The sequence below is a fragment of the Martes martes genome (genome assembly GCF_963455335.1).
Source record: "Martes martes genome assembly, chromosome: 1".
Taxonomy (NCBI): domain Eukaryota; kingdom Metazoa; phylum Chordata; class Mammalia; order Carnivora; family Mustelidae; genus Martes; species Martes martes.
The window spans coordinates 8,006,308-8,029,376 of NC_137888.1; the positions used below are offsets into that span (position 1 = coordinate 8,006,308).

A 23,069-nucleotide genomic window follows, 5' to 3' on the forward strand; every position below is an offset into this window, starting at 1 on the left:
ATAAATGTCCCATCACTATAGTGTACACCTGAGACTAATACCATACTGCATGTCAACTATCCTTCAACTAAAAAGACATAGATCAAAATGTAAAAAAATGAAAGATATGTAGGACCGTTATGTTGATGTGAATAGATGAACCTCCCACAACAGTCTCTCAACAAATTAAAATACCAATTTACTCACCTAAGTTTCTCTCACTTTGGGTAAAATCTTTATACTTCATACCCTAAACAGAAAAAAATTCTTTTCATTTGTATCTGATGAAATGCAAAAGTATAGCTTTCAATTTTTAACGTAAGGATTATCAGTACTAAAGTAACAAATTTTTCAGTGCACATTTACTTATACACTCTGACTACAATATCTTCAGCTGGTGAGTCTTTCAGGCTTTTTTTTTTAATACTGTTTCCCCCAAGGCTGCGTCTACAGCTATTTCTTGAGAGCTATTCTAATCTCCAGTCAGAAAACCATCTTTCCCCATCACTCATTCTCTGGTACTGCACATTGTCGAGATACTATTTACCTTCCCTTCCGAAATTGCATTTGTAACTCCCTGTAAAAACTCTTGTCCCACAAAACATCTTTACTCCCACAGCTCTGAATCAAAAAAACCTTTAAAATGTAGACATTAAGTCTTCAGCATAATAAAAAAAGATCTGGGGGCGCCTGGGTGGCTCAGTTGGTTGGGCAGCTTCGGCTCAGATCATGATCCCGGGGTCCCGGGGTCCCAGGATCAAGTCCCGCATCGGGCTCCCTGCTCAGCAGGGAGTCTGCTTCTCCCTCTGACCTCTGTCCTCTCATGCTCTCTCTCTCTCAAATAAATAAATAAAATCTTTTAAATAAATAAATAAATAAAGATCTATAACTATGAATGGTGATGGATGTAGTTTTAACTAGACTTAATGTGGTGATACTTTGACAACATATACACATTTCAAGTCATTAAGTTGTACACCAGAAACTAATATCATATGTCAATTATATCTCAATAAAATAATAAACCTTTAAGAAGACACAACATTTAAACAAAAAAGCAACAAATCTTACCACCCCATCGCAGTAAAGTTGAGTCACACGAACATAATCATTGGACATAAATTCAGGAGCAAAGACAAAATCATCCATATAAGGGCAATCTTCTAACAATGCATCATCTGCTACAGTGAAATCTCCCAGGGCAAAATCGTCCATGCTGTACCATCCTAAGGAAACAACACAAACCCAAATCAGTAATTAAATCACGTGAGGTAATATGAGAAGCAATCTTCCTGGCTTCTATGGTATATTAGAAAAATCCTTCGAACTTAGGCCTCCCCCAAATAATCATAAGAACATTGAGTCTGGAAGATTCTCATCCTCAGTCTGCTGCTATTCTTTTCCCAACTCTCCTCAAATACCAGTTTAATCTTTTTTTTCCCTTAGGCTCACATAGTCACCGTCTCTACTCTGAACTTATCTCTTTACGGGTCTCCTTTAAATGGAAGATAATTAAGGGTTTCTCCACTTTTATATGTGCCCAGCACATGGTAAAGCCCTTGAATAATTGTTTGCTGGATGAACAAAAGACATCTTTCCACTGCTGCCCTTTTACCGCATCCTATGAAACATGCCATTTCACCACACACAATCTCCGCCATATTCTCAACCTCCTGGCCAGAAGTAAATCCTGACTCCACTGAGAAAACGGTTTCTTTTTTGGCTACGTATTTTCCCCTACCCATCCATCCGTGTATGTTCCTGTCTTGGGCAAAGGGGCAGAGCTGGAGTGGTACAGGGCAAGCTTGTCAATCTCCTAACTCCCCACAGCCACACCACCAGACTTCCATCCTCCTAACAATCGCTGCATCTGGCGCTCTCACAACTACAACACACAACACTGCTAGATTGCAAATGTGGGCAAAACCCCTCACGTTGCCAACAGCCTCATATTACCTATGTTTTAAGTAGAATATTTCAATGGGGGAAAGGGAAATTAGGGCTGGAGTTTCAGACTTAAAGCTTTTTTCTGGAAGAAAGTTTAATAAATAAAAATTTATCGCCATTAGAGAATAGTTACAAAACATAAACATCACTAAAAAATGCAGCATGGTAGTACTTCTAACTCTTGCCCAATTAATGGCCTTTTTTTCCTATCATCACCACCACCATTCACACGATTTCTTAGACTTTTCCACTTCACTACTACCCGGCTATTGTTAGGACAAACCAAATTTCATTTTTCCTAAGCAAGACCACCATCAGTCCTCAAAATACAAATCTGTTTTATTCTTATTACATCCAATTTGTAGTATGAAAACCTTATAGTATAAGAATCGAAGAACAATAACAACCCTCCTAGCTAACTATTCATACTATTTGTCACACATCATACCAGGCATTTTTACATGCATTATCTCGTTCAATCTCATGGCAATTCTCAGGTCCAATCCCATCACCTGCAGATATATGGGAAGCATTCTGAATAAAATTAAGTAATTGGCTCAAAGTCACCAAGCCAGCAAGGATTCAAACACAGGTCCTCTGATTCCACAGTCTCCCACTCTATCTCACTATATCTACCTTTCCTTGTCACTGCCACTTACTTAACTCTTGCTTGTTGTCCTGTTTATGAACATGGGCCATTAGTTCAGAGTACTCCCCACTCTCCTCCAAACTCTCACCATCCCAGCCACATCAACCCATGTAGATAATCCCTTCAAGACCCCAACCTTGCTGTTGACCTCCTTGATTAAAATAATCTTCACCACCCCTGACACCTAGGCTCTTCCTTCCCAAGGCTACACCTCAGATCACAGTGCAGGTCTAAACTAGTTTTTAAATCTTTAACTCTTGATTAGCTCCTTTGACCACAACCAAGAGTCTTATGGCTCTTGTGTCCTCTATCTCCTACCACAGATATTCTTCATCCTCATGATTCTTCCTCCCTTCTCTCGCATTTCCTCCATTCTCATTCACTTTCAGCTTTCTACAACTGGGTTTCAACCTCTGCCATTCAAGGAACTGCTTACAATAAGGTCATTAGTGACCTTCTCCAATAGGCTGGTTATCTATCATGTCTGGAACGTGAGCTGTTCTGGATGAACACTCTTTCCAGAGTTTAGGGAATTTAACTACAAAAGTGAAAAAATAAACATTTTAGGACCCAAAGTGTGGAATGTAAAATGGGACACATGCTATCTTGGAAACAGATACAATTTGCCTCACAAACATTTTTTTGTATATATACACAGAGCCAAAAACTCTCTGTCATAGCCCACACATCACCATCATGGCATCGGTTACAATCCAGTTAATGTGCTCATACCCAGCAGACTGAGCCACTGTGACATCATGCTGGTCACTGGTAACCTTGCAGACCTCACTGATAGTATACCCTACACCAACTACGCTGTAATTAGACACTAGTATGATTTTTATTTTCTATTTTGTTTTAACCAGAGAGGTGACTGGCACAGGGGTTAATTAAAGAGCATGAACTCTGAAACCAGACTGCCTAGGATTGAATCCTGGCTCCCCCATTTCCTGAGTGTATGACCTTGGGCAAGTTACTTTACCTCTCTGTACTTTGGTTCCTCATGTGTCAAAGGCAATAGCAATACTACCTACCTGATTAACCAGTTAACACATGTGTTGTGCTTAGAATAGTACATGGCATATAGGAAATGCTATAAATATCAGCTACCATTAACATTAGTATTAGATGAGTATTTTTAAAAATCCATTGTTTGGATGCTTGCAGCTAAATGGTCTACCTTAATTGCTAAGTCCAAAGAGCACTTTTCAGCTTACAACTTACTTGACGCTGTTGACCACTTCCTCCTCCTCAGAACTCTTCATTTGGACTCCAAAGACCATCTTCTCCTGGTCCTCCTCCTATTCTTCTGGCTCCTTTTCCTCAGTTTCCATGGGCTCTTCTTCTCCATTCCCCGCCACCCAAATGTCAACTTTTTTCTTTCCAGGCTTACTCTCTCCTTGGTGACCTTATCCACCACACCCACGGCTTAAAACAGCACTTTCTGAACTTCCATTTTTTGCACAGCTTCACCATGATTTTTGCCATTTCCACATATCACATGTATTTTTATTTACTTAGTATTTCTCTTTTATTGGGCTCACTTGGCTTATGTGATAATATCCATGACATCAAAGGTTTGAAGCACAACATATTTTTCATACACATTAAATTCTAAACTATTAAAAATCTATGTGCCACTTTAAGTATCTCATACTGCACTGTAGCAAACAATAGCTGAAACACCCAAATGGTGAAGAGTCTCTAATTTCTCCAGGCTGCACTGCATCTCTATGGTTATTGGATCAACTACTACTGGATCTTATACAAGATGTACCACAAGCCTCTCAAATTCATTAAGTTCAAAAATGAACTTATCTTTTTCCCCAAAAACAAACAAATGAAACCAAGTTCTTTCCTCTTTCTGTATGTTATCAGTCAATTGCTCTACATGCCACCTGGTTAACCAAACCAGCAATCTGGAGGTCAATCCAGCCCAGTCTCTTTCAACATTCCTACACAAATGACCAAAAAGTCCTGTCCTTTCTAGCTATTTAAGAAATCTAAAATTAGCACACACACATCTTCATGCCAGTGACACTGCCTTAATTGTCACTTCATCTTTTCTCCTCTGAACTAACTTAACAAGCAGCCTCCTAGCTGGTCACCTGCCTTCAACCTTGGCACTCTCTAAAACTCTGATCATAACATTTCAGTGCTTAAAATCATTCAATGGCTTCCCTTCATCTTCAGAAAAAAGTACAAACTCCCTACCATAGCATGGAAGGCCTTTTGTAATCCTGTTCCTGCTTTTATTTCCAGTCACTCCACAACATGCAACTTAGAAGCCATTCATATTCAACTGCTTCTGATTCATAAACAAACCTTATTCTGCAACCATCTCATGTCCACCAGTCCTTAATACACCATTCTGGGAAGCATTTCTTGATCTTCTTACAACTACCAAGTTTCTTTCTGCACCTCTTCTCTGTAAAACCAGAGCATCCTGTCCATATCTCTTCAACAGCAACTCTCACACTGGTCATCATGGGTTTATCTTTGTAGGCCAAAGGATACACTGTGCCCTACTCATCTTGAGTCCCTCAGAATTTCTCAAATTTTTTATTCACACTCCCCAAGAACAAAACTTTGCAAAATGCACTTGCCACCTATACTGCTGTTGTTCAATATTTTTTCTTGAGAATAACTCAACTTCTAACTTAGATGAAAACTTGTTTTAATAGAAAATTTGATTATCACAAGAAATCTTACATTTGGTAGGATTGGTTTTATTTTTCTAATACAAACTCAAGTAAACATACTGCTAAAATTAAACATTAATGGAAAGGACTTCTAATCCCATCAGTTACAATGAACTAATGGGGGACTCTCACTGCAAAACAAAGTAGATTCTAGACTTTAAAAATTTTTAAATTTTGCTGAGCTCATAGGAATAGGGAACATTTAAAGCCACCCTTTCCCCCCAAAAGAATAAACCTCTAGCTAAAAACTAAAACTGACAGTCAGGAACTACAAATAATAATGCCAAGAGCAATAATGGACACTAAGCCCTGAGCCAGAAGCAAAGTGAGGAAACTGAGCCATGTAATGTAAATTCCCCGGCTCCCAATGGAAGCAGATAAAAATTCTATCAGAAGAAAAGCACCCCCAAATCAAACTCTCAAGATCCCACAGGGAAAGGTCCATCAAACAGGAGTTCATAACCAAAGATCATTAAGCAAAGGTAGAGTCAACCCACCATGAAGCAGAGACAACAGAAAGAACAAGCCATAAATTTAGACTCCTAAAGACATCAGACATTGGGACTGCCAGATACAGTCTATGGATTCAGAATACCCATGGATTCAGAAACACAAGCAAGCAACATAAGACTATAAAAGAAAGACTCAGTATGTCTAAAAAAAGAAGTGGAACTTTGAGAAATAAAAAATATAACTGCTAAAAGTAAAAGGGAAAAAAAGGATGCACTTAAAGCACAGATGAAGAGAAACTGAACTAAAGATGGGCCTGATGAAATTACCCAGCACTGTAAATTCTGGTAAAGAAACAAGAAAATGAAAACTTATAAAGATGAAAAGTAACTGACCTGGACACAGTTCAATATACATACATCCAATTAAATTTCCAGACGGAGAAATAGATAAAATCAAAGATAATGTTGCAAGGCTCAGAATCTTCTAGACTTCATGAAAGACAAAAGTCAGAATCAAGAAACATGTATACGAAAGAGAATAAATAAAAAGTAATCTCCATCAGACTTGGAAGGGAAATAGCATAGCACCAAAGATAGAAAATCCAATGCAACCAAAAGAAAAAGGGTATTTTCTTCAAAGTAGGAAACATAAAACTGGCAAGAGGCTTTGGATGTAGAGTATCTTTGCCATGCAGACAGAAAATAATCTATCAACCTAGAACTATATACCCATCAAAACTATCTCTCAAGAACAAGGATAAAATGAAAAAAAATTTTTTATATTTTTTTAGAAGACTTTGACAGAGAACGCATGGACACATATAAGTAAAGACTGGTTAGATGGAGAAGGAGCAGACTCCCTGCTAAGCACAGAGCCCAAAACAGGGCTTGAACACAGAACCCTGAGACAATGACCTGAGGCTAAGCCAGTGCTTAACCAACTAAGCCACCCAGGCACCCCTAAAAATCATTTTAGATAAAAACTGAGCTGACTACCAAGAGATTTGAACTTCTAAAAAAATATCAATTAAACTGCTTGACTAGATTAAAAGAAAAATCCAGTAATATATTCTTTATAACAGACATCTAAAATTTAAGGACATAAAAATAAGTGAGAGTAAAATAAAGGAATAAGATATTTCAGGTAAATTACCACCAAAAAAAAAAAAAAGTGGGATACATTAAATAGATACTAACACAGAAAGCAAAATTAGGTATAGAGAGGATGATGGTATAACAGAAAAGGTTCAGTCCACAAAGAAAATGTTAAACTTCACATACCTAAATCAAAGTCTCAAAATATATCCCCCAAAAAAAAAGCTGTCAGAACTACAGAAAGTCAGTTTGAAGGCGGTAGTGGGAGATTGCAACACATCTCTCTCAATTAACGACAGGTGAAACAAAAATTAACGAAGACATCTAAACACAATTTACAAACTTAAGCTAACAGACACATAACAAAATACACACTTGTCACAAGTACACACTGAGAAGTTATAATTCACTATGTACAAGGCCCTAAGTCCAGGGCAAGCAAGTATTTTTTAGAAGATAAAATACATACTACATTCTCTATAACACAATTTAGAAATGAGTAAAAGAAAGAAAAATATTAATGTAGATGCTTTTGAAAACTAAACATATTTCAAAGAAAATTTTAAAACATGTAAGTCAAAGAAGAAATCAAAATGAAAATTTAAAAAGTATTTAGATTTGAAAGTTAATGAAAACACTATAAACTGAACAATGTTAGGTAAATTGAAAATAAATTTGGAGCAAGTTTAGAGCCTAACATACTTATACTAGGAAATAACAATGGCTGAAAATTAGTAAGTTAAGCATGCAATTTAAGTTAGAAAAATGACGGATAAGTCCAAAGACAGAAAAAGTAAGTAAATAAAAGAAAAAGAATCAACTAACTAAAACACAAAAATGTAATAGAACTAATTAGGCCAAAAATTAACCGCTTGACAAGATTCATTAGTTAGACAAAGTTCTGGCAAGATTAATCAAGAAAAAAGAGAAGCCACATACAAATAATATTCAAAATGAAAAAGGGAACACTAACTACAGATAAAGCAGAAATTAAAAAGGGAATTAAGAAAATACCATGAAAATGATGCTAATCAACTTAAAATTTGGGGGGAAAGACAAGTTTCTTAAACTTACAAAATCGATAAAAAGAAATAGAAAATCTGAAGTGCTACTACTACTCAACTGCTAATCACTACTAAATTATTAACAATTTTACAATCCATCTCCAAAGAAAACATTAGATCCAAATGATCATAGAGGTAAATTCCACCTAACTTTAAAGAAACAAATCACTTCAATCCAAACTGTCCCAGGAAGGAGGGGGGGCTATTCTCTAATTGGTATAAGGCCAGTATAACCTTAATGCCAAAATCAGACAAGATAGTCAATAAAGAAAAATGATGGTGATTTCACTCACAGACACAAAAATCCTAAATAAATATTAGCAAACTCAAGCCAGTAGTTCACGAAAAGACAATTCACTAAGATCAATTTGGGTTTTTCTCGGTGAAGAATACAAAAGAGAATTAAGAATTTTAAAACATATAAATTGAAATTCATTACATGTAACAGATTAAAAAAGAAAAACCCCAAAATATTCTTGTTTTTCTGTCCCACGCAGAAAGCGTGTGCCAAAATTGCAAAGACTTCCCTAACTTAATAAAAAGTATCTACAAAAGCTTAAAACAAAAAATTTTAATGGGAAAACATTCCCTTCTTAAAATCTGGAATGAGACATGTATGTCCACTATACTCACTTCTAAAGAACAACCATAATCACTGCCATTCAACACAGATGTAAAAGTATGCCAGCATATTAAGACCAGAAAAAAAAAATTTAAAGGGAAAATAATTGAAAGGAAAAACCAAAAGTGTCAGTATTTGCAATGATATAATTATTCACATAGAAAACTCAAAAGAATAATAGAAACTATGTTAGAAATAATAAGAGTTTATCAAGTGATGGCTAAAGGTTAATATAAAAATCCATTAAATTTCTATTTGCTAACAAAAAAGTCAGAAAATAGAACCTTAAAAAAATAACACCAGTTATAAAAATAACAAAACTACTAGAAACATCAGAATCAACAATTTAAAAGTATTAGATCTGTATGGAGAAAATTACAAAACTACATTAAAAGATATTAAAAACCTAAATAAATGTAAATACATACCATGTTCTCAGGAAGGCTCAAAATCTTAAAGATTTCAATTCTCCCTCAAATTGATTCAATAATTCCAATTAATTCCCAGTTTTTCATGTCATGTGACAAGTTGATTCTTAAAATAAGAACAAAGGTCCAAGAACAGTTGAGACTCAAGATCCCCTGCCCCAAATGGCAAGACTTCTGGTAGAGCTATAGGATTAATAATTATGACAGGGCAGTATAACACAGAGATAGTCAAGCAGACAAGTGGCACAGAACGGGGAGTCAGAAACAAACCCATGCTGGTGAACAGAGGGCCAATTCCATGCATGGTATGAGGACAGCTGTAGCCACAAGGAGGAAAAAAATGAATGGGGATCACTGCCTTAACACTTTACACAAAAATCAATACCAGATGAATTATGAATTTAAATGTGAAAGACATCATTTTAAAACTTCTAAAAAGAAACCCAGGACAATGTCTTTATAATCCCAAGATCAGGTAAAATTTCCAATTAGATTACATTAAAATTAAGAACTTCTGTTCACCAAAACACACCATAAGGAGTAAAAAGACAAGCCATGAATTTGAAGAAGATATTTACAATGCATATAATCAACAAAGGATCAGTGTTACCAGTTTATTAGTTTTAAAAGACAACCCAAGAGAAAAATGGGTAAAAGATATGACCAGGTATTTCATAAAAGGGAAACAGTTCATAAACATATGAAAAGATGCTCAAACTCATTAACAAAGAAATGCAAATTAAAACCACAAGACACATCATTTCATACCCATTTGATTGGCAAATATTAAGAAATCTGATGATAATAAGTGTTGGAGTAAATATGGATCAACTGTAACTCTTATACACTGCTTATCAAAGTATATAAAAATTGACAAAACTGCTGGCCAAAGTACAAGATGGTACAACCACTTCAGAAAACAGTTTGGTAAAGTTGAACATTCATACCCCATAATCCAGACATTTGACCTCTAGCAAATAGTTTACCACAGTAGTATTCCAATCATTTTTTTCACTCACAAACCACTAAAAATGTTTTAAATCATTTTCACACTAAGATGACATCTACAAGTGTTCAGCCCAAGTTTAAATAATTACAAATGATGAATTTCTTGTGACTTAAAGATAATCTTAGATATCATCTAAAGATAATGTAGTTTTGTGACATATCATTGGTTTAAACTGTTATAATTATTATAGCATAGGATTTATCAAAAATAACTGCATACACTGACAATCAATCATAAAATGTGAAACTGTAATTGCAAATGCAGCTCAAGATGGAAGTACCTGGATTAGAAAAGGTTCTAACACTATATATATATATATATATATGTATGTATGTATATATATATATACACACACACACACACACACACACACACACACACACACATACATATACTGGATTTTAAATTATCTGTCTTCCATGGAGTTTTTCTGCTTGGGACAATGCCTTAATGATATTCCATGTGGGTAAGTAGTATGCCTTCCTTACCTAAGGTAAAAGTGCTACTAGGAAAGGTAAAGTGGAAAGTAGGACCAACAAGAGGCCTCTATCACTGGTCCCAGGCATTACCAATTTTAAGAAAGAGTACACACAGAATTTAATGATCTAGAAATTGATTCATTAATATCACTCCTGCCCAAGTACTCCCTAGAAATATCTTCATTACTCCTCTGGGGGGTCATAAACCCCCGTATGAAAATTAGAGAAATTCTTGGCAACCGTGTACCAGAAGATACGTACAAGAATCTTCAAAATAGCAAAACCTAGAAACAGCCAAATGTCCATCAAAGAATGCATACACTGTGTAATATTCCCTGTGGAATATTACACAGCAGTGAAAATTAATGACTTACATCTATTCTCAATATCAGTGACTCTTAGAAACAACATTGAGTGAAATAAGCAAGTCTCAGAAAACTGTATCCACAATTCCTTTCTTTAAAAAACCCAAAGACAAAGAAACCATACAATACATTGTTGAGCGATATACAGATATCTGACAAAATTATTTTTTAAAAGCAAGGAATGACACAGACAATTCAGGATAGTCACTCTGGAGATGAGCACATACAATATTGGTCATTTTGATTCTCGGATTGAGTGGTGCACTGACTGGTATTCACTGTACTGTTTTGCTTCACAACCTGCATATATGTTACATTATTTTATTTTATTTTTTTTATTTTGTTACATATATTTTGACTGTATCAAATATTACATTGAAGAGGACAAAAGATTTTTCAAAACCATTCATTATATTTTAAAAAGTAATTAAATCACCTCAACTGCCACTAAAGAGGTACATAAAACATACCGTGGAAATTACTATCTTTACATTAACCATAGGTGCAAAATAAATTTTTACTGGAATTAATCTTATGAGGATCACATGAGATAAAGACTGAGCCAGTTAACTGTGAGAGATGAACCCATCTGACACAGGGCTAGAACAGAAGCCAAGGTGGCTACAAGCAAATTTAGCTATAAGCTAAAGTTACAAGGAAGCTGGTCAGTAAAGAGAAGGCAAAAAAGTAAAAGCCTAGTAACATAAAGTATTAGCAAGGATGTGAGGAAATAAGTGTCCTCACTCATTACCAGTGAGAGTGCAAATTAGTACAACCACTTTGTGAGCTTCTGTGATATTCAGTTATGTTGAAGATGCACGTATCTACTATCCAGCAACTCTCCTACTACGTGTATTTCTTAGAGAAACTTCCAAATGTGTGCACAAGCAGACAAAGATGTTTACTGCACGATTGTTTTTAGAGTCAAAAACCAGAAACAACTTCGAAGTCCATCGATTGGGAAATGAATTATGGTATATTCATACAATTGGATTCTGTACCAGCAATTAAAAATGAACCAAAGATAACACAATTACCCAATTTATTTGTATATAAATCTCAAAATGTGATACTGATTTTAAAAATGCAAGTTGCAAAAAGACATATCATTTAAAACCATTGAGATTTAAAACACATACCACCACATATTGTTTATGGATTCACTGTGAACCAACTATAAAATATTAAAGGGAATGATGTACACAAATCTGAACACAGTGGCTACCTTAGGGAAGGAGGGGCAGGAACTCGGAGCGCCTCCAACATCTGCAATTTTATTTCTTAAAATAAAAAAGGATTTGAAGTAAATTTGGCAAAATAATTACATTTGTAAATCTGAGTCATGGGTTGGTTAGATCCCCCTGTGTATTTTATATGTGAAATATTTCAGAAATTAAAAAGAAAAAAGGAAATTAGGCAAAGGTAAGAAAATTGAACAAATGAACAGAAAGACACACCAAAACACAGCCTTAGAGCGCAGAGCACGAACCTTCGAGCAAGAAGCAGCGTAGGAGGTGGCTCTTTAATCGGTTTGAAGTTTCCTTCCCTGTGTATCCTTGTAATAAATCCCATTTCCCTTAGGATAAAACGCAAATTTCTTGCAATAAAAAATGTCCTAACTAGAGCTGTAACTATGAAAAAACTGCCGCCAAGGGAGGAGTAAAAATCTGTACAATGTCTACCTTGAGTCTCCTCGCCAGGATGTTGGGCAGAATCAAGAGATAATTTATGAGAACGCGATACAACACTATACGAACCGTTAAGTATTATCAAGAACGCCCAGGCACAGCTAGAACGTATTTGCCCAGCTGGCGTGTACGTCTATTTTGGAAGGAGTCTGCAACTGAAGGGCTTTGGGCATCTCCGGCTCTTCTGGAAAAGGCACTCTGCACTGGTACCAGCCAAAATTCACCTACGCGTTGGCTCAATTTTTGGCCCTTGGCTCCCCCCTCATTCCTCCCAGAATAGGCTGGCTCGACAGGCCACACCTGACGTCGTCAACACTACGGAGCAGCTGGCCAGACCCGCCTCCGTCCCCGCTTCCCACCCGCGTCGGGGGAGGGAGGATGCTCCCGCGAGGAGGGAGCGGGGGGAGCGCTGGGTTGATTTTCCCACCCCGGGTCCCCTCCTGGGAGGGAAGCCGCCCCCGGACTCGACTGCCATTCTCACGAAAACAGGTGGCGCAGACGTTAAAGCGCACAAAACAGAGAACGGGGCGCGCACGAACGTTCACGAACACTCGCGAATGAAAACGCGCACCAGGGAAATCATACACTCGACAGGACACAGGCGCGGCACGCGCGCGGGGACACGCGAGGGCGCACACCGGGGAGGGCGACGTACCAGGATGGGGTCACGACTGCAGAAGGCGCGGCCACGCGAGCGGGGGGCGCGCGCCCCCCGGAGAGGGACGGTGACACAAAGGGGGGCCACCACACGGGCCAGAGGCGCCCACGCCGTCGCCAAGAACGCGAGCGACACAAAGAAGCCGGGAGTGGACACAAAGGCGCGTGCCCGCACGCCCGGACCAAGGGACCCCTCGCCTGTCAGGGTGTCACCCTCCAGACAAGAGTGCGCGGGCGGCAGGGGGAATGCGCCCACAAAGGGGCTACTCCCACCCTCACAGAGACGCCCCCAGGGGCCCAAGGAGTCTGAAGGGGCCCGTAAGACAAAAGGGACACACCCACTGGGGCCGACAAAGGCGGCCACACCCCCAGCGCCCCGACCCACGCAGACACACCGGGGGCACCACAGCGAGCGACGCGGGGCGACGCGCACACACCCACACTCACCACACACCCACGGAGGGGGTGTGGAGGGCCCCTCTCCCCGGGCATCTCGGCTGCAGCGCGATAAGGTGACACATCCGGGAGCCCCGCCGCGCGCCAGATGTGCACTCACCGGGGCCCGCAGCCCCCGAGCCTCGGACGCGGGCCGCCGCCGCCGCCGCCGCCTCGGGCCCTCCACGTCAGCCAGCGGGCGGGCGGGAGCGGGCGGCGGCGCAGGCGGCAAAGCCCGTCACGTGGGCTGCGCACATGCGCAGTCGTGCAGCCCCGCTCCCTTCCGCGGCGGCGAGCAGAGCGATCCGGCCGTTCCCGGTGCTCGCGCGCTCTAGGCTGGCAAGGGTCGCGGTGCGCCTGCGCCTGGGCTGGGAGTGGGCGCCGGAGAGACCCGGCCTTTCCTTTAGCTTTCCCCTCTCTCGCCCCCGCGAAGGTTTTCCAGAAGGCGCCTGCGCGAGGGACTCGGCGCTGAAGTGGCCGAGCTGTCGGGAGGGGCCTGAGAAGCGAGGGCCTCCCCCCCCCCCCCCCCCCGCCAACCCTTGAATAAGAAACTGAAACTCCCCCGAGAGGACAGGGCCTGGTCCCGGGCACGGTGGCCCGGACCTGGGGAGGAGGCGCGCGTGCCCCGAGCCCGGCCTTGCCAAGTCCTTTCCGCAGGCAGGCGAGGCCTTCGGGCTAGGAGCGGCGTTCGTCCTTTCTCTACCCTCCCCTCCCGTCCACTGCAGGGTGCGCGCGCTCTAGGTGTGCGCTTGTGTGCGCGGGCACGCGAGGTCTGGGGGCTCGTGCTCGCGTGCAAGCGGTGTGTGTTGGAGGTGTGTGCGCAGGGAGGCGGTGTGCAGTGGCTTAGGCAAGGAGAGAGACTGCAGAGGTTATCCCCATAGCAAAGCGATGAGGCTACAACAGACCAGTGATGAAGGGGAGTGAGTCACTGACGATGACTGTGTTTCTTTCCCGCAGATTGTCTAAAGCCACAGGGAAAATGGTGGAAAATTCACCGTCGCCATTGCCAGAAAGAGCGATTTATGGCTTTGTTCTTTTCTTAAGCTCCCAATTTGGCTTCAGTAAGTACTTTCCTGATGGATGGCCAGGGCCTCTTCTGGTGTCCATGGACAAGGAAATTACAGCATTTGTTCTTAGAATGTGCACATATGAGTTGTGATTCTTTCTACTTATGTCTTTTTGTAAGAAAACCTACAGGGAATTTGTGTTTGGTATTTTATATGCCTGACACTAGTGTAAGTAATCTCAAGAAATTATTTATACAGCACCAGACAGGATTGCAAAGTGAATGAAACCTGGTCCCTGTGGTTCAACATCCCTGTGGTCATAGTCTTCTGGACAAGACAGACAGTGGAATCTACAATTAACAGTGTGGAAAGAGCCATGGGAACCCAGTAGAGCTACATGAAATCAGACTAGGAAACAGGGTTTAGCTTTCTCCTCAGCAGCGAGAAGGAAGATGTGGCAAGGTTTTGAATGAAGGGTTTAGAGTGAGTAAGTTGGTGCAGGTGCAGCCTGTGGGAGGCAGGAAGCCAAGAGAATTAGGCTAGAGAAGCCATGTGCACTTTAGAGCCCTAGATCTGGCTTAGTTCCCAGAACAGAAGATCCTGTTTTCCAGATAAGGAAACTGATGCTTGCTGAGACACTGATGTACCCAGAGTCACACAGGAGGCCCCACATCTCTCCTCTAAAGGATATGGGAATTATAAAGGAAAACAAGAGGGAGAAAAGTGGGTGCCCCCATCCAACTTTTTGGAATTTTGTGGAAACCAGGGAGGTGAGGGAGTGGTAGTGTTTCTGAACCCTGACCATATTGGTACAGCCAACCATGCTGTTGGCAAGGGTAGTGTAGGGAATAAAGAAGTTGTGACTTGAGTTCAAATCCTGACTTCTCCAGGGACTAGCTGTGTCACCTGGCACCATTTGCCCAAGCTCTTGAACCTTCAGATTCTGCATCTGTAAAAGGGTGGTGATAATGTTTATTGAATGTTTATGATGTGCAAGACAGCCCTGTGAGGTAGGTATTGTTATTTCTGTCCTTATTTTATCGATGATGATCCTAAGGCATGAGGTTTTTGGAATGCGCCGAAGGTCATACAGCCAGTAACTGATAGAGCTGGAACTTGAACCCAAACACTGGGTCAACTTCACTGTGTTGCCTTTTAGGGCAGTTGTGAGGATTAATTAATTGATTAATTAATTAATGTAAAGCACTTAAAACAATACAAAAGATTGACAAGTATTTCTATATAGTCTTGACTTCTACATAGTGCCTGGCATAAAGTAGATGTTTCGTAAATTCTCATTCATTGATTTAATTAACGTCAATCACTTCCGTTTATGAATTTATATTGTGTTTCCCTGCTCTTTGTATTTTATTCGTCTTAAAAGCTATCTACAAGCTACAAACTTGTCCCATGCCATCTTTTCTCTCTACCTTCCAGTCACACCAAATCCCTCACCAGATCCCTCACACTCTCCCTGTGGATCATGGCAGCAAACACCATTTTCTCGTATGTCCTTCCTTCCTTATCTGCAGCCCCCAGACATACATATTTTTGATCTGGCTAATCCCCTACTGATTATTTAGGGTCCAGTTTAGTCACTTACTCCAGGAAATCTTTTCCTGACCATTAACATCACCTCCATCAGCGCCAGTGTGGGCTAAGATCCCTTCTTACGTGCTCCTATATCACCTTTTATTACACATTCATGCTTATCACAGTGTAATGAAAATGTCCATTTACTCGTCTCTATTCCCCTCCCCTAGATTTTAAGCTTGGGAAGGCCAGAGACCATGCCTTTTGGGTTCACTGCTGTTTCTTATGCTTCTGATGTAGAATATGAATCCTACAACATCATCGACAGAGATAGTTTGAAATTTGTCTCTGCCCTTTACCTCGGGCAGAGGATGTAACATTTCTAAGACTTTATTTCATTTCATTTACTCCCCTATAAAAATAGCATCCATATCATAGGATTGTTTTAAGGATTAAATTAAATAATGCATGTGAAATGCTTTGAAGTGTGGGGAGCCCACAGTGAGTGCTTGGATGTTAGCTGTTATTTTTACAAATTAACAATAAAGCATTCCACAAAGACTGAGCTTGAGGGAAATAAGATTGTATTCTGGGAGATGAGGCAGAAGCCCATCATGAGGCAGATCAGAACAAGGGTAGATAAATTCACCTTCAAGCAACCGGTGTCTATAGTCATTTCAGCTCTGTGGTAATGAAGTATTGAACAGCCATTATACAGAGGGCAAATTGCTAGGTGCTGTAAGGATCACAACAATAGCTAAGACGTGATTTCTGCCCTTAAATGGCTTCAAATACAGTGTGAGAGTTAAGACATGTTTTAAAAAAAGGGCATAGAGTTTTAGATTTGCAGGATGCTAAAGTTCTAGAGATCTGTTTCATAGCAATGCAATATACTACTTTTTTAAAGATTTTATTTATTTATTTGACAGAGAGAGAGCGAGAGAGGGAACACAGCAGGGGGAGTGGGAGAGGGAGAAGCAGACTCCCCGCCGAGCAGGGAGCCCGATATGGGGCTTAATCCCAGGACTCTGGGATCATGACCTGAGCCGAAGGCAGATGCTTAACGACTGAGCCACCCAGGCGCCCCTCAAATATACTACTCTAAGTTAAGTGTCATAAATACTATAAGAATGATAGAAATAAGGAGCTAGGAAACTGAAAGAAAAGAAAACTCATTTCTGAGGTAATCGGGGAATCTCAAAAGAGCTTTTTGGTTTTTGTTGTTGTTGTTGTTGTTTAAAGATTTATTTATTTTAGAGAGGGAGCCAGAAAGTACACATGAGGAGGAGGGTCAGAGGGAGAGAGGGAATCTTAAGTAGACTCTGGTGGTGAGCACAGAACCTGATGGGGGCTTCACCCCACAACCCTGAGATCATGACCTGAGCCTCCATCGAGAATTGGACCCTTAAGTGACTGAGGCAACAGGCGTCCCACGAGCTTATTGTTTTATCTGAACCTTGTTAAATTAGATGCATGCCTTACTGACTTCGCTTTTCTCTTGTTTCTGTTCCTCTCTGCAGTACTGTATCTTGTGTGGGCGTTTATTCCTGAATCTTGGCTCCATTACTTAGGATTAACCTACTGGCCTCAAAAGTAAGTTTAATGTTTTTCTTAAATAAAAATGTGTGAATACTGTATTGAAGGATCACAGTTTTTCCTTAAGACTGCCCAAATGGTAAGTATTTATCCTTTTAAGATCCATAAATAGCCATATAGAAATTTAAAGCTTTTCAGAGGTCATTACTGCTACATCTCTAATTCAGGACGGCAGGGTGAACATACATTCCGTTTCCTCCCAACATCTTGCCAAGGTAACACTATACAAGAAAAATGGTTAAGGTGTAAACCCACAGGAACAAATAATGGGAGAGCAGATAATTATCAAAAGAATTCAAGGTGGGGCACCTGGGTGGTTCAGGTCATGATCTCAGGGTCCTGGGATCAATCCCCACATCGGGCTCTCTGCTTGGCGGGAAGCCTGCTTCCCCCTCTCTCTCTGCCTCCCTCTCTGTCTACTTGTGATTTCTTTCTCTGCCAAATAAATAAATAAAATCTTTTTTTAAAAAAAGAGTTCAAGGAAATTATTGCAGACAGGGGAGAGGTAACTTAGTTTCCACTTTTTCCGTGGTGCTATGGTAGGGAATGATGCAGGATTGCAGCTTTTTACAACGCAGAGTACTAACCACTATACGATCACGGCCAGGATTGCAGCTTTTCATTACAAGCCTTGTAGAGTGATTTCACTGTCTTGTAAATATATGTATTATTTTAATTTTAAAAAAATCAGATTTAAGAAACATGTTAACTCAGTGATGGTCTCTTGAGAATGATGACTCTTCAGGCAGTTTATTATTTTCTTTAATATTTTCTTCTACAGATACTGGGCAGTTGCATTGCCTGTCTATCTCCTCATTACTATAGTAATTGGTTACGTACTCTTATTTGGAATAAACATGATGAGTACCTCTCCACTCAACTCCATTCACACAATCACAGGTAAATGTATATCAAAGGGAAGTGTGCTGGCAGTGGGGGGGGGAGAAGCAACCAAGAATAGGCTGTAGTAGGTGACACATATCAGCACAAGAAAAAGAATGTAGGAGAAATAAATACAAAGTTATGCCAGAAGAAATGTTTATATGGTAGAAACCAATTCTGATGAATATGCTACTTATAGCACCACTCAGCAGGTGTATTTTCCCGTAAAGACCACAAGTATATAATATGTTCCTTAGCAACTGTGCCCAAGAAAAACATATTTTATCCTAAACGGGCAGTGTTGATCAAAGAATGGCAAAGTGGGTCCATGCAGACCTTGTCCAATAGAGGGATTTGAGAATACGCTTGCTCCTCAGGATCCTTGTACACACCTGACCCCAGTTATGTAGATAGAAGAGCCACAGCATGTCTTTGTAGTTTTTTTTTTTTTAATTCCCCTAAGTCTAAAGAATAAAGTAAATTAAATTCCTGATCTTGCTTAGATTCTAGGAAGTGAAGGGTTTTGGGGAGGAAATGAAGTGTTTTTTAAGTTGCTTGGTCTGATTTTTTTTTTTTTTTAATTTTCAAAGCCTTTTTTTATGAGCCTATACAATGTACTTTGAAAACCAGTTCTAGTATTTTTATATTGCTTTCTGATAAACTACTGTATTCCCTGTCGTCTTGCCCAAAATTCCAGTGAATAGACGATTTGTGCAAAGAGGGGACCTTGTTAAGTTTGCATGGATGATTGTACCAAATGATTTAACCATTTGGCGGTGTTGGGTTAAATATATTTTCTAAGCCTGGGTATGATTCTGTCCCTATGAGAAATGTGCAGGTGGGACTTTAATCATTATTGTACAGTTGAATGAAATGTTAATTTCTTATCCTAGTTAAAGATGCAGAAAGTACTTTACTGATTTTTATTCTAATTGGGACATTTCTTCTAAAGAGAGAATTTAAGTAATCTTTTAATTATGTTAAACATGGTATTTGTCATTATGCAGATATTAGCCTAGTGAAGTATTCAGTGCATTTCTGTAAACTACAAAAATGGTAGAAGAAATTGCTTGGTTAAGCAGAGCTTTTTGTCCTCTTCTGACAGATAACTATGCTAAAAATCAGCAGCAGAAGAAATACCAAGAAGAGGCCATCCCAGCATTAAGAGATATTCCTATTAGTGAAGTAAACCAAATGTTCTTCCTTGCAACCAAAGAACCGTATGCCAAAAAGTAAATTGCATGTAGACTAACACCAAGCATTTACTCTAAGTTTTTGATGTAATAATTTTGACCATAATTATTTTGACTTTCTCTCATACCCAGTATTGAAGTGTAAAAAAAAAAATAGTTGTTTCTTAGATTAAGTTCTGTTAATATTATAAATGTTCTTGAGTATTAGTTATGAATGAACAGAATAAATAAAATACTACATTACCATATAGCAGACTTGTTAAGAAATAAGTATTAGTAAAAGCAAGAAGTACCTCCATCCAGGAGAACGGTAAATAAACAATAAAATATCTGTTTTTATAGTGGAAAACTCCACAGCCATGCAACAAGAACTAATTACTGCTCTACCTAACGACATGAATGAATATCACACTCACATGTTGGGGGGAAAAGACAGACATAAAAGAATATATAGTGTATAATTCTATTTATATGAAACTCGAAATCAGGAAAAACGAACCTTTGGTGATAAATATACAATAGCAATATTAACCAGGAGAGGCATGAGGGAACCCACTGGGAGCTTAAAGGTGCCCTGCACATGGGTCTGGGGTGCAGTTACTTGGCTGTAACAGAAGCATAGCATTGATATCATTTAACTTGTGCTTCTTAAGAGTGAATCGTAGCTGACATACCATATTATATGAATTTCAGGTGTACAGGGGAGCAGTACGATACTTTTATACATTACAAATGCTCACCCCAATAGGGTTAGTTACCGTCTGTCACCATATACAATGACTACAGTGTCATTGACTATATCCTCTATGCTGTACATTACGTCCCTGTGGCTTATTTTATAAGAAGTTTGTACCTCTTAATCCCCTTTAGCTGTTCCACCCCTTCCCCCACCCAAGCTCTGTGCCCTTGATGTAACTTACACATCAATAAAAAGGTAAAGAACAGGCCTATGCACCATCCCCAGAAATTTTCTTTTAATATTTTATTTATTCATTTGTCAAAGAGAGAGAGTGAGCAAGCACAAACGAGGGAGCGGCAGGGAGAGGGAGAAGCAGGCTTCCCGCTGAGCAGGGAGCCCGATGCAGGACTCGATCCCAGCACCCTGGGATCATGACCTGAGCTGAAGGCAGGCACTTAACCAACTGAGCCACCCAGGTGTCCTACCATCCCCAGAAATTTCAATTCATTGGTCTGGAGTGGGGCCCAAGGGGGGATAGCTTTTACTGACTCCCAGACACTTAACACGCAGCCGGGATTGAGAACTGCCTGCCTTAATCCATTGGATTTAACAACCTGTGATCAGCCGGGAGACTGGCTGTTTTTTGGAAGAATGGACAGTTACCAGAGCAGTCCTTTCACCTTTGTGGCACTCCTTCCCGGATCAGCATCGTCCCTTTGTATTTCCTTCTGGCCAGTGATAGGCCTAAAAAGGTTTTGAAATGGGTCAGAAAAGGCCCTTAATTAACTCCAGTACCCCACCTCACCTCCGGCCTCCTAGTAATTTCTCATTCTGTTTCCCCAAGCACATTGTTCTTATAGCTCCTTAGAGATTGTCCGTGTTTCTCAGATCGTGGGCTGCAGTTGTTTCCAGGGTCCTGGTCAGTTTAGTGAAGCGATTCTCACCATTTTTTTTAAATCTCGGGACCCCCTTAACACTCATAGTGTTCCCAAAGAGCATTCATATATGTGGATTATATTTAGAAATTAAAAGAGGAATTTTAAAAAGCATTTGTTTATAAATACTAAACCCATTACATTTTGATATATTTAAATAGCATTTTATGACAAATAACTATATTTTCTAAAACAAATTTAGCGAGACCAGTAGAATTGTTTTAGGTTTTTGCAAAACACTTCAAAAATTAAGGTTAATGGAAGACAGCTGGGTTCTCCTGTCTGCTTCTGTGTTCAACCCATGCCAATACCACATGTCACAAAGCCTCTGGAAAACCACTACACACTTGTGAGAATGAGAGCAGAAGAGAGAAATAGCATCTTAGTGGTTTTGTAAAATTGGTTTTGACCTCACAGACCCCCTGAAACAGGGTCTCCAGGCCACACTTTGAGAACCACTGCTTAGTGGGCCTCAGCTAGAGAGAGAGAGAGAGAGAGTGTGTGTGTGTGTGTCTGTGGGCGCGCTTGTGAGAGGGAACTAGCATAGGATGTAGCACTGCACTTGATAAGGATAAACTGTGATTGAACACCTCTTGTGGCCATGGCAGATCCTTCCCATTCCAGCCCTGACTCCAGCCACTGATGCCCTCGTGATCAGGTTCACAAAGGTGCCACTCAGCAGTGCACCCTGGAGAGAGAGGACGTCAACACCCAAAGGACATCGTGGAACTCACTGTGGGGCGAGCATCCATCCCCCAACAGAGCGGTTGTGAGCTGAATTCATTCAGCTTCGGAGGAGGTCTCCGGAGACTGAGCTGCAGTCACCATGGCAACGGTGCCCTCGGTAACGCAGGCCTGTGTTGGCTCTTCTCAGTTTTGCTCCATTGCTGCCCACTCCTTCCTAATGTCACTTTCCAAATAAACTGCCTACACACAAGCCTTTGTCACAGGCTCTGCTTTCATAGGAACCCCAGCTGAGAGGTTTTTATTTTGTAAAAACTGTGCCTCAGTTAAAGGGCCAGAATCGTGATGCATTTCCCTGTAATACATTTCCCTGCTGCGTGTTCCAATTCAAAAAAAATGTTTGAAAGACACTGCGTTTTACAGTAAGCCCAAATAATAGCATAAAATACCCCCAAAATGTCAGTAGCATAAAGTTAACCATTTTCACAAAACCCCCTCCAGTAATTAGATTTTCAACAAGAATTTCATTACAAAAGTCCAGATATGAAATCACTTAAATCCTAAATTCTTCCCTCCCTAATTTTTTTATTTTTAATAAACGTTTATAGATTTTATTCATTTATTAGAGAGAATGAAAGAGCACAAGTGAGGGGTGGGTGGCAGCAGGCAGAGGGAGAGGGAGAAGCAGGGTCCCCACTGAGCAAGGAGCCCCTTATGGGGCTTGATCCCAGGACCCTAAGCCGAAGACAGACGGTTAACCATCTGAGCCACCCAGGCACCCCATCCTCCCTAATTTCTTACCTTCACTGTTTGAGTAGGATCTCAATCAGGAGCCTGGGTTTTCTCCAGAAGCTGATGTCTAGGGTCTCGTGAGAAGAGGTATACTCCTTAGGCAAACCGATCCAACCCCAAGTTTCTTCTGTGTCCCACTCTTTCAAGGAGTCAGTGGTACAACCAATATATTACCAGCCCCAGGCCCACAGAACTTA

At 40.3% G+C, this 23,069-nt stretch overlaps 2 protein-coding genes across 12 annotated transcripts in view; one reads left to right on the top strand and one right to left on the bottom strand.

Annotated features, from left to right (window-relative positions):
* Positions 1-13,768, bottom strand: part of TTC3 (tetratricopeptide repeat domain 3) — a 132,483-nt gene extending 118,715 nt beyond the window's left edge. The window contains exons 1-3 of the mRNA XM_080826135.1: positions 13,693-13,768; positions 1,051-1,205; positions 187-229 (exon numbers count right to left, since the gene is read on the bottom strand). Coding sequence (XP_080682261.1) covers positions 187-229; positions 1,051-1,194 — 187 coding nt within the window. The 5' untranslated portion in view covers positions 1,195-1,205; positions 13,693-13,768. The remainder of the gene's footprint in view (positions 1-186; positions 230-1,050; positions 1,206-13,692) is intronic.
* On the top strand, positions 13,536-22,332 carry PIGP (phosphatidylinositol glycan anchor biosynthesis class P). 11 transcript variants are annotated; one of them, XM_080805847.1, is made up of 6 exons: positions 13,536-13,648; positions 14,529-14,632; positions 17,632-17,704; positions 18,489-18,607; positions 19,695-19,821; positions 22,005-22,332. In XM_080805847.1, the coding sequence occupies exons 2-6, from the start codon at positions 14,551-14,553 to the stop codon at positions 22,024-22,026; spliced, it is 423 nt and encodes a 140-aa protein (XP_080661973.1). In that variant the 5' UTR covers positions 13,536-13,648; positions 14,529-14,550; the 3' UTR covers positions 22,027-22,332. The 11 variants fall into 11 exon arrangements, with proteins under 11 accessions (XP_080661973.1, XP_080661977.1, XP_080661975.1 ...); XM_080805851.1 differs by lacking the exon at positions 13,536-13,648 and adding an exon at positions 13,844-13,922; XM_080805849.1 differs by lacking the exon at positions 13,536-13,648 and adding an exon at positions 13,844-13,922 and having other exon boundaries at positions 19,695-19,774.
* The last annotated feature ends 737 nt before the right edge of the window (positions 22,333-23,069 follow it).

What these genes read in the sequence shown, in the direction of transcription:
- PIGP (XM_080805846.1), top strand. Translation starts at nt 14,482, where the DNA reads ATGAAGGGGAGTGAGTCACTGACGATGACTGTGTTTCTTTCCCGCAGA. An exon ending in CTCCATTCACACAATCACAG is followed by an intron (nt 18,608 to 19,694) that starts GTAAATGTATAT and finishes CTCTTCTGACAG; the next exon opens with ATAACTATGCTAAAAATCAG. An exon ending in GAGATATTCCTATTAGTGAA is followed by an intron (nt 19,775 to 22,004) that starts GTAAACCAAATG and finishes TGGCCATGGCAG; the next exon opens with ATCCTTCCCATTCCAGCCCT.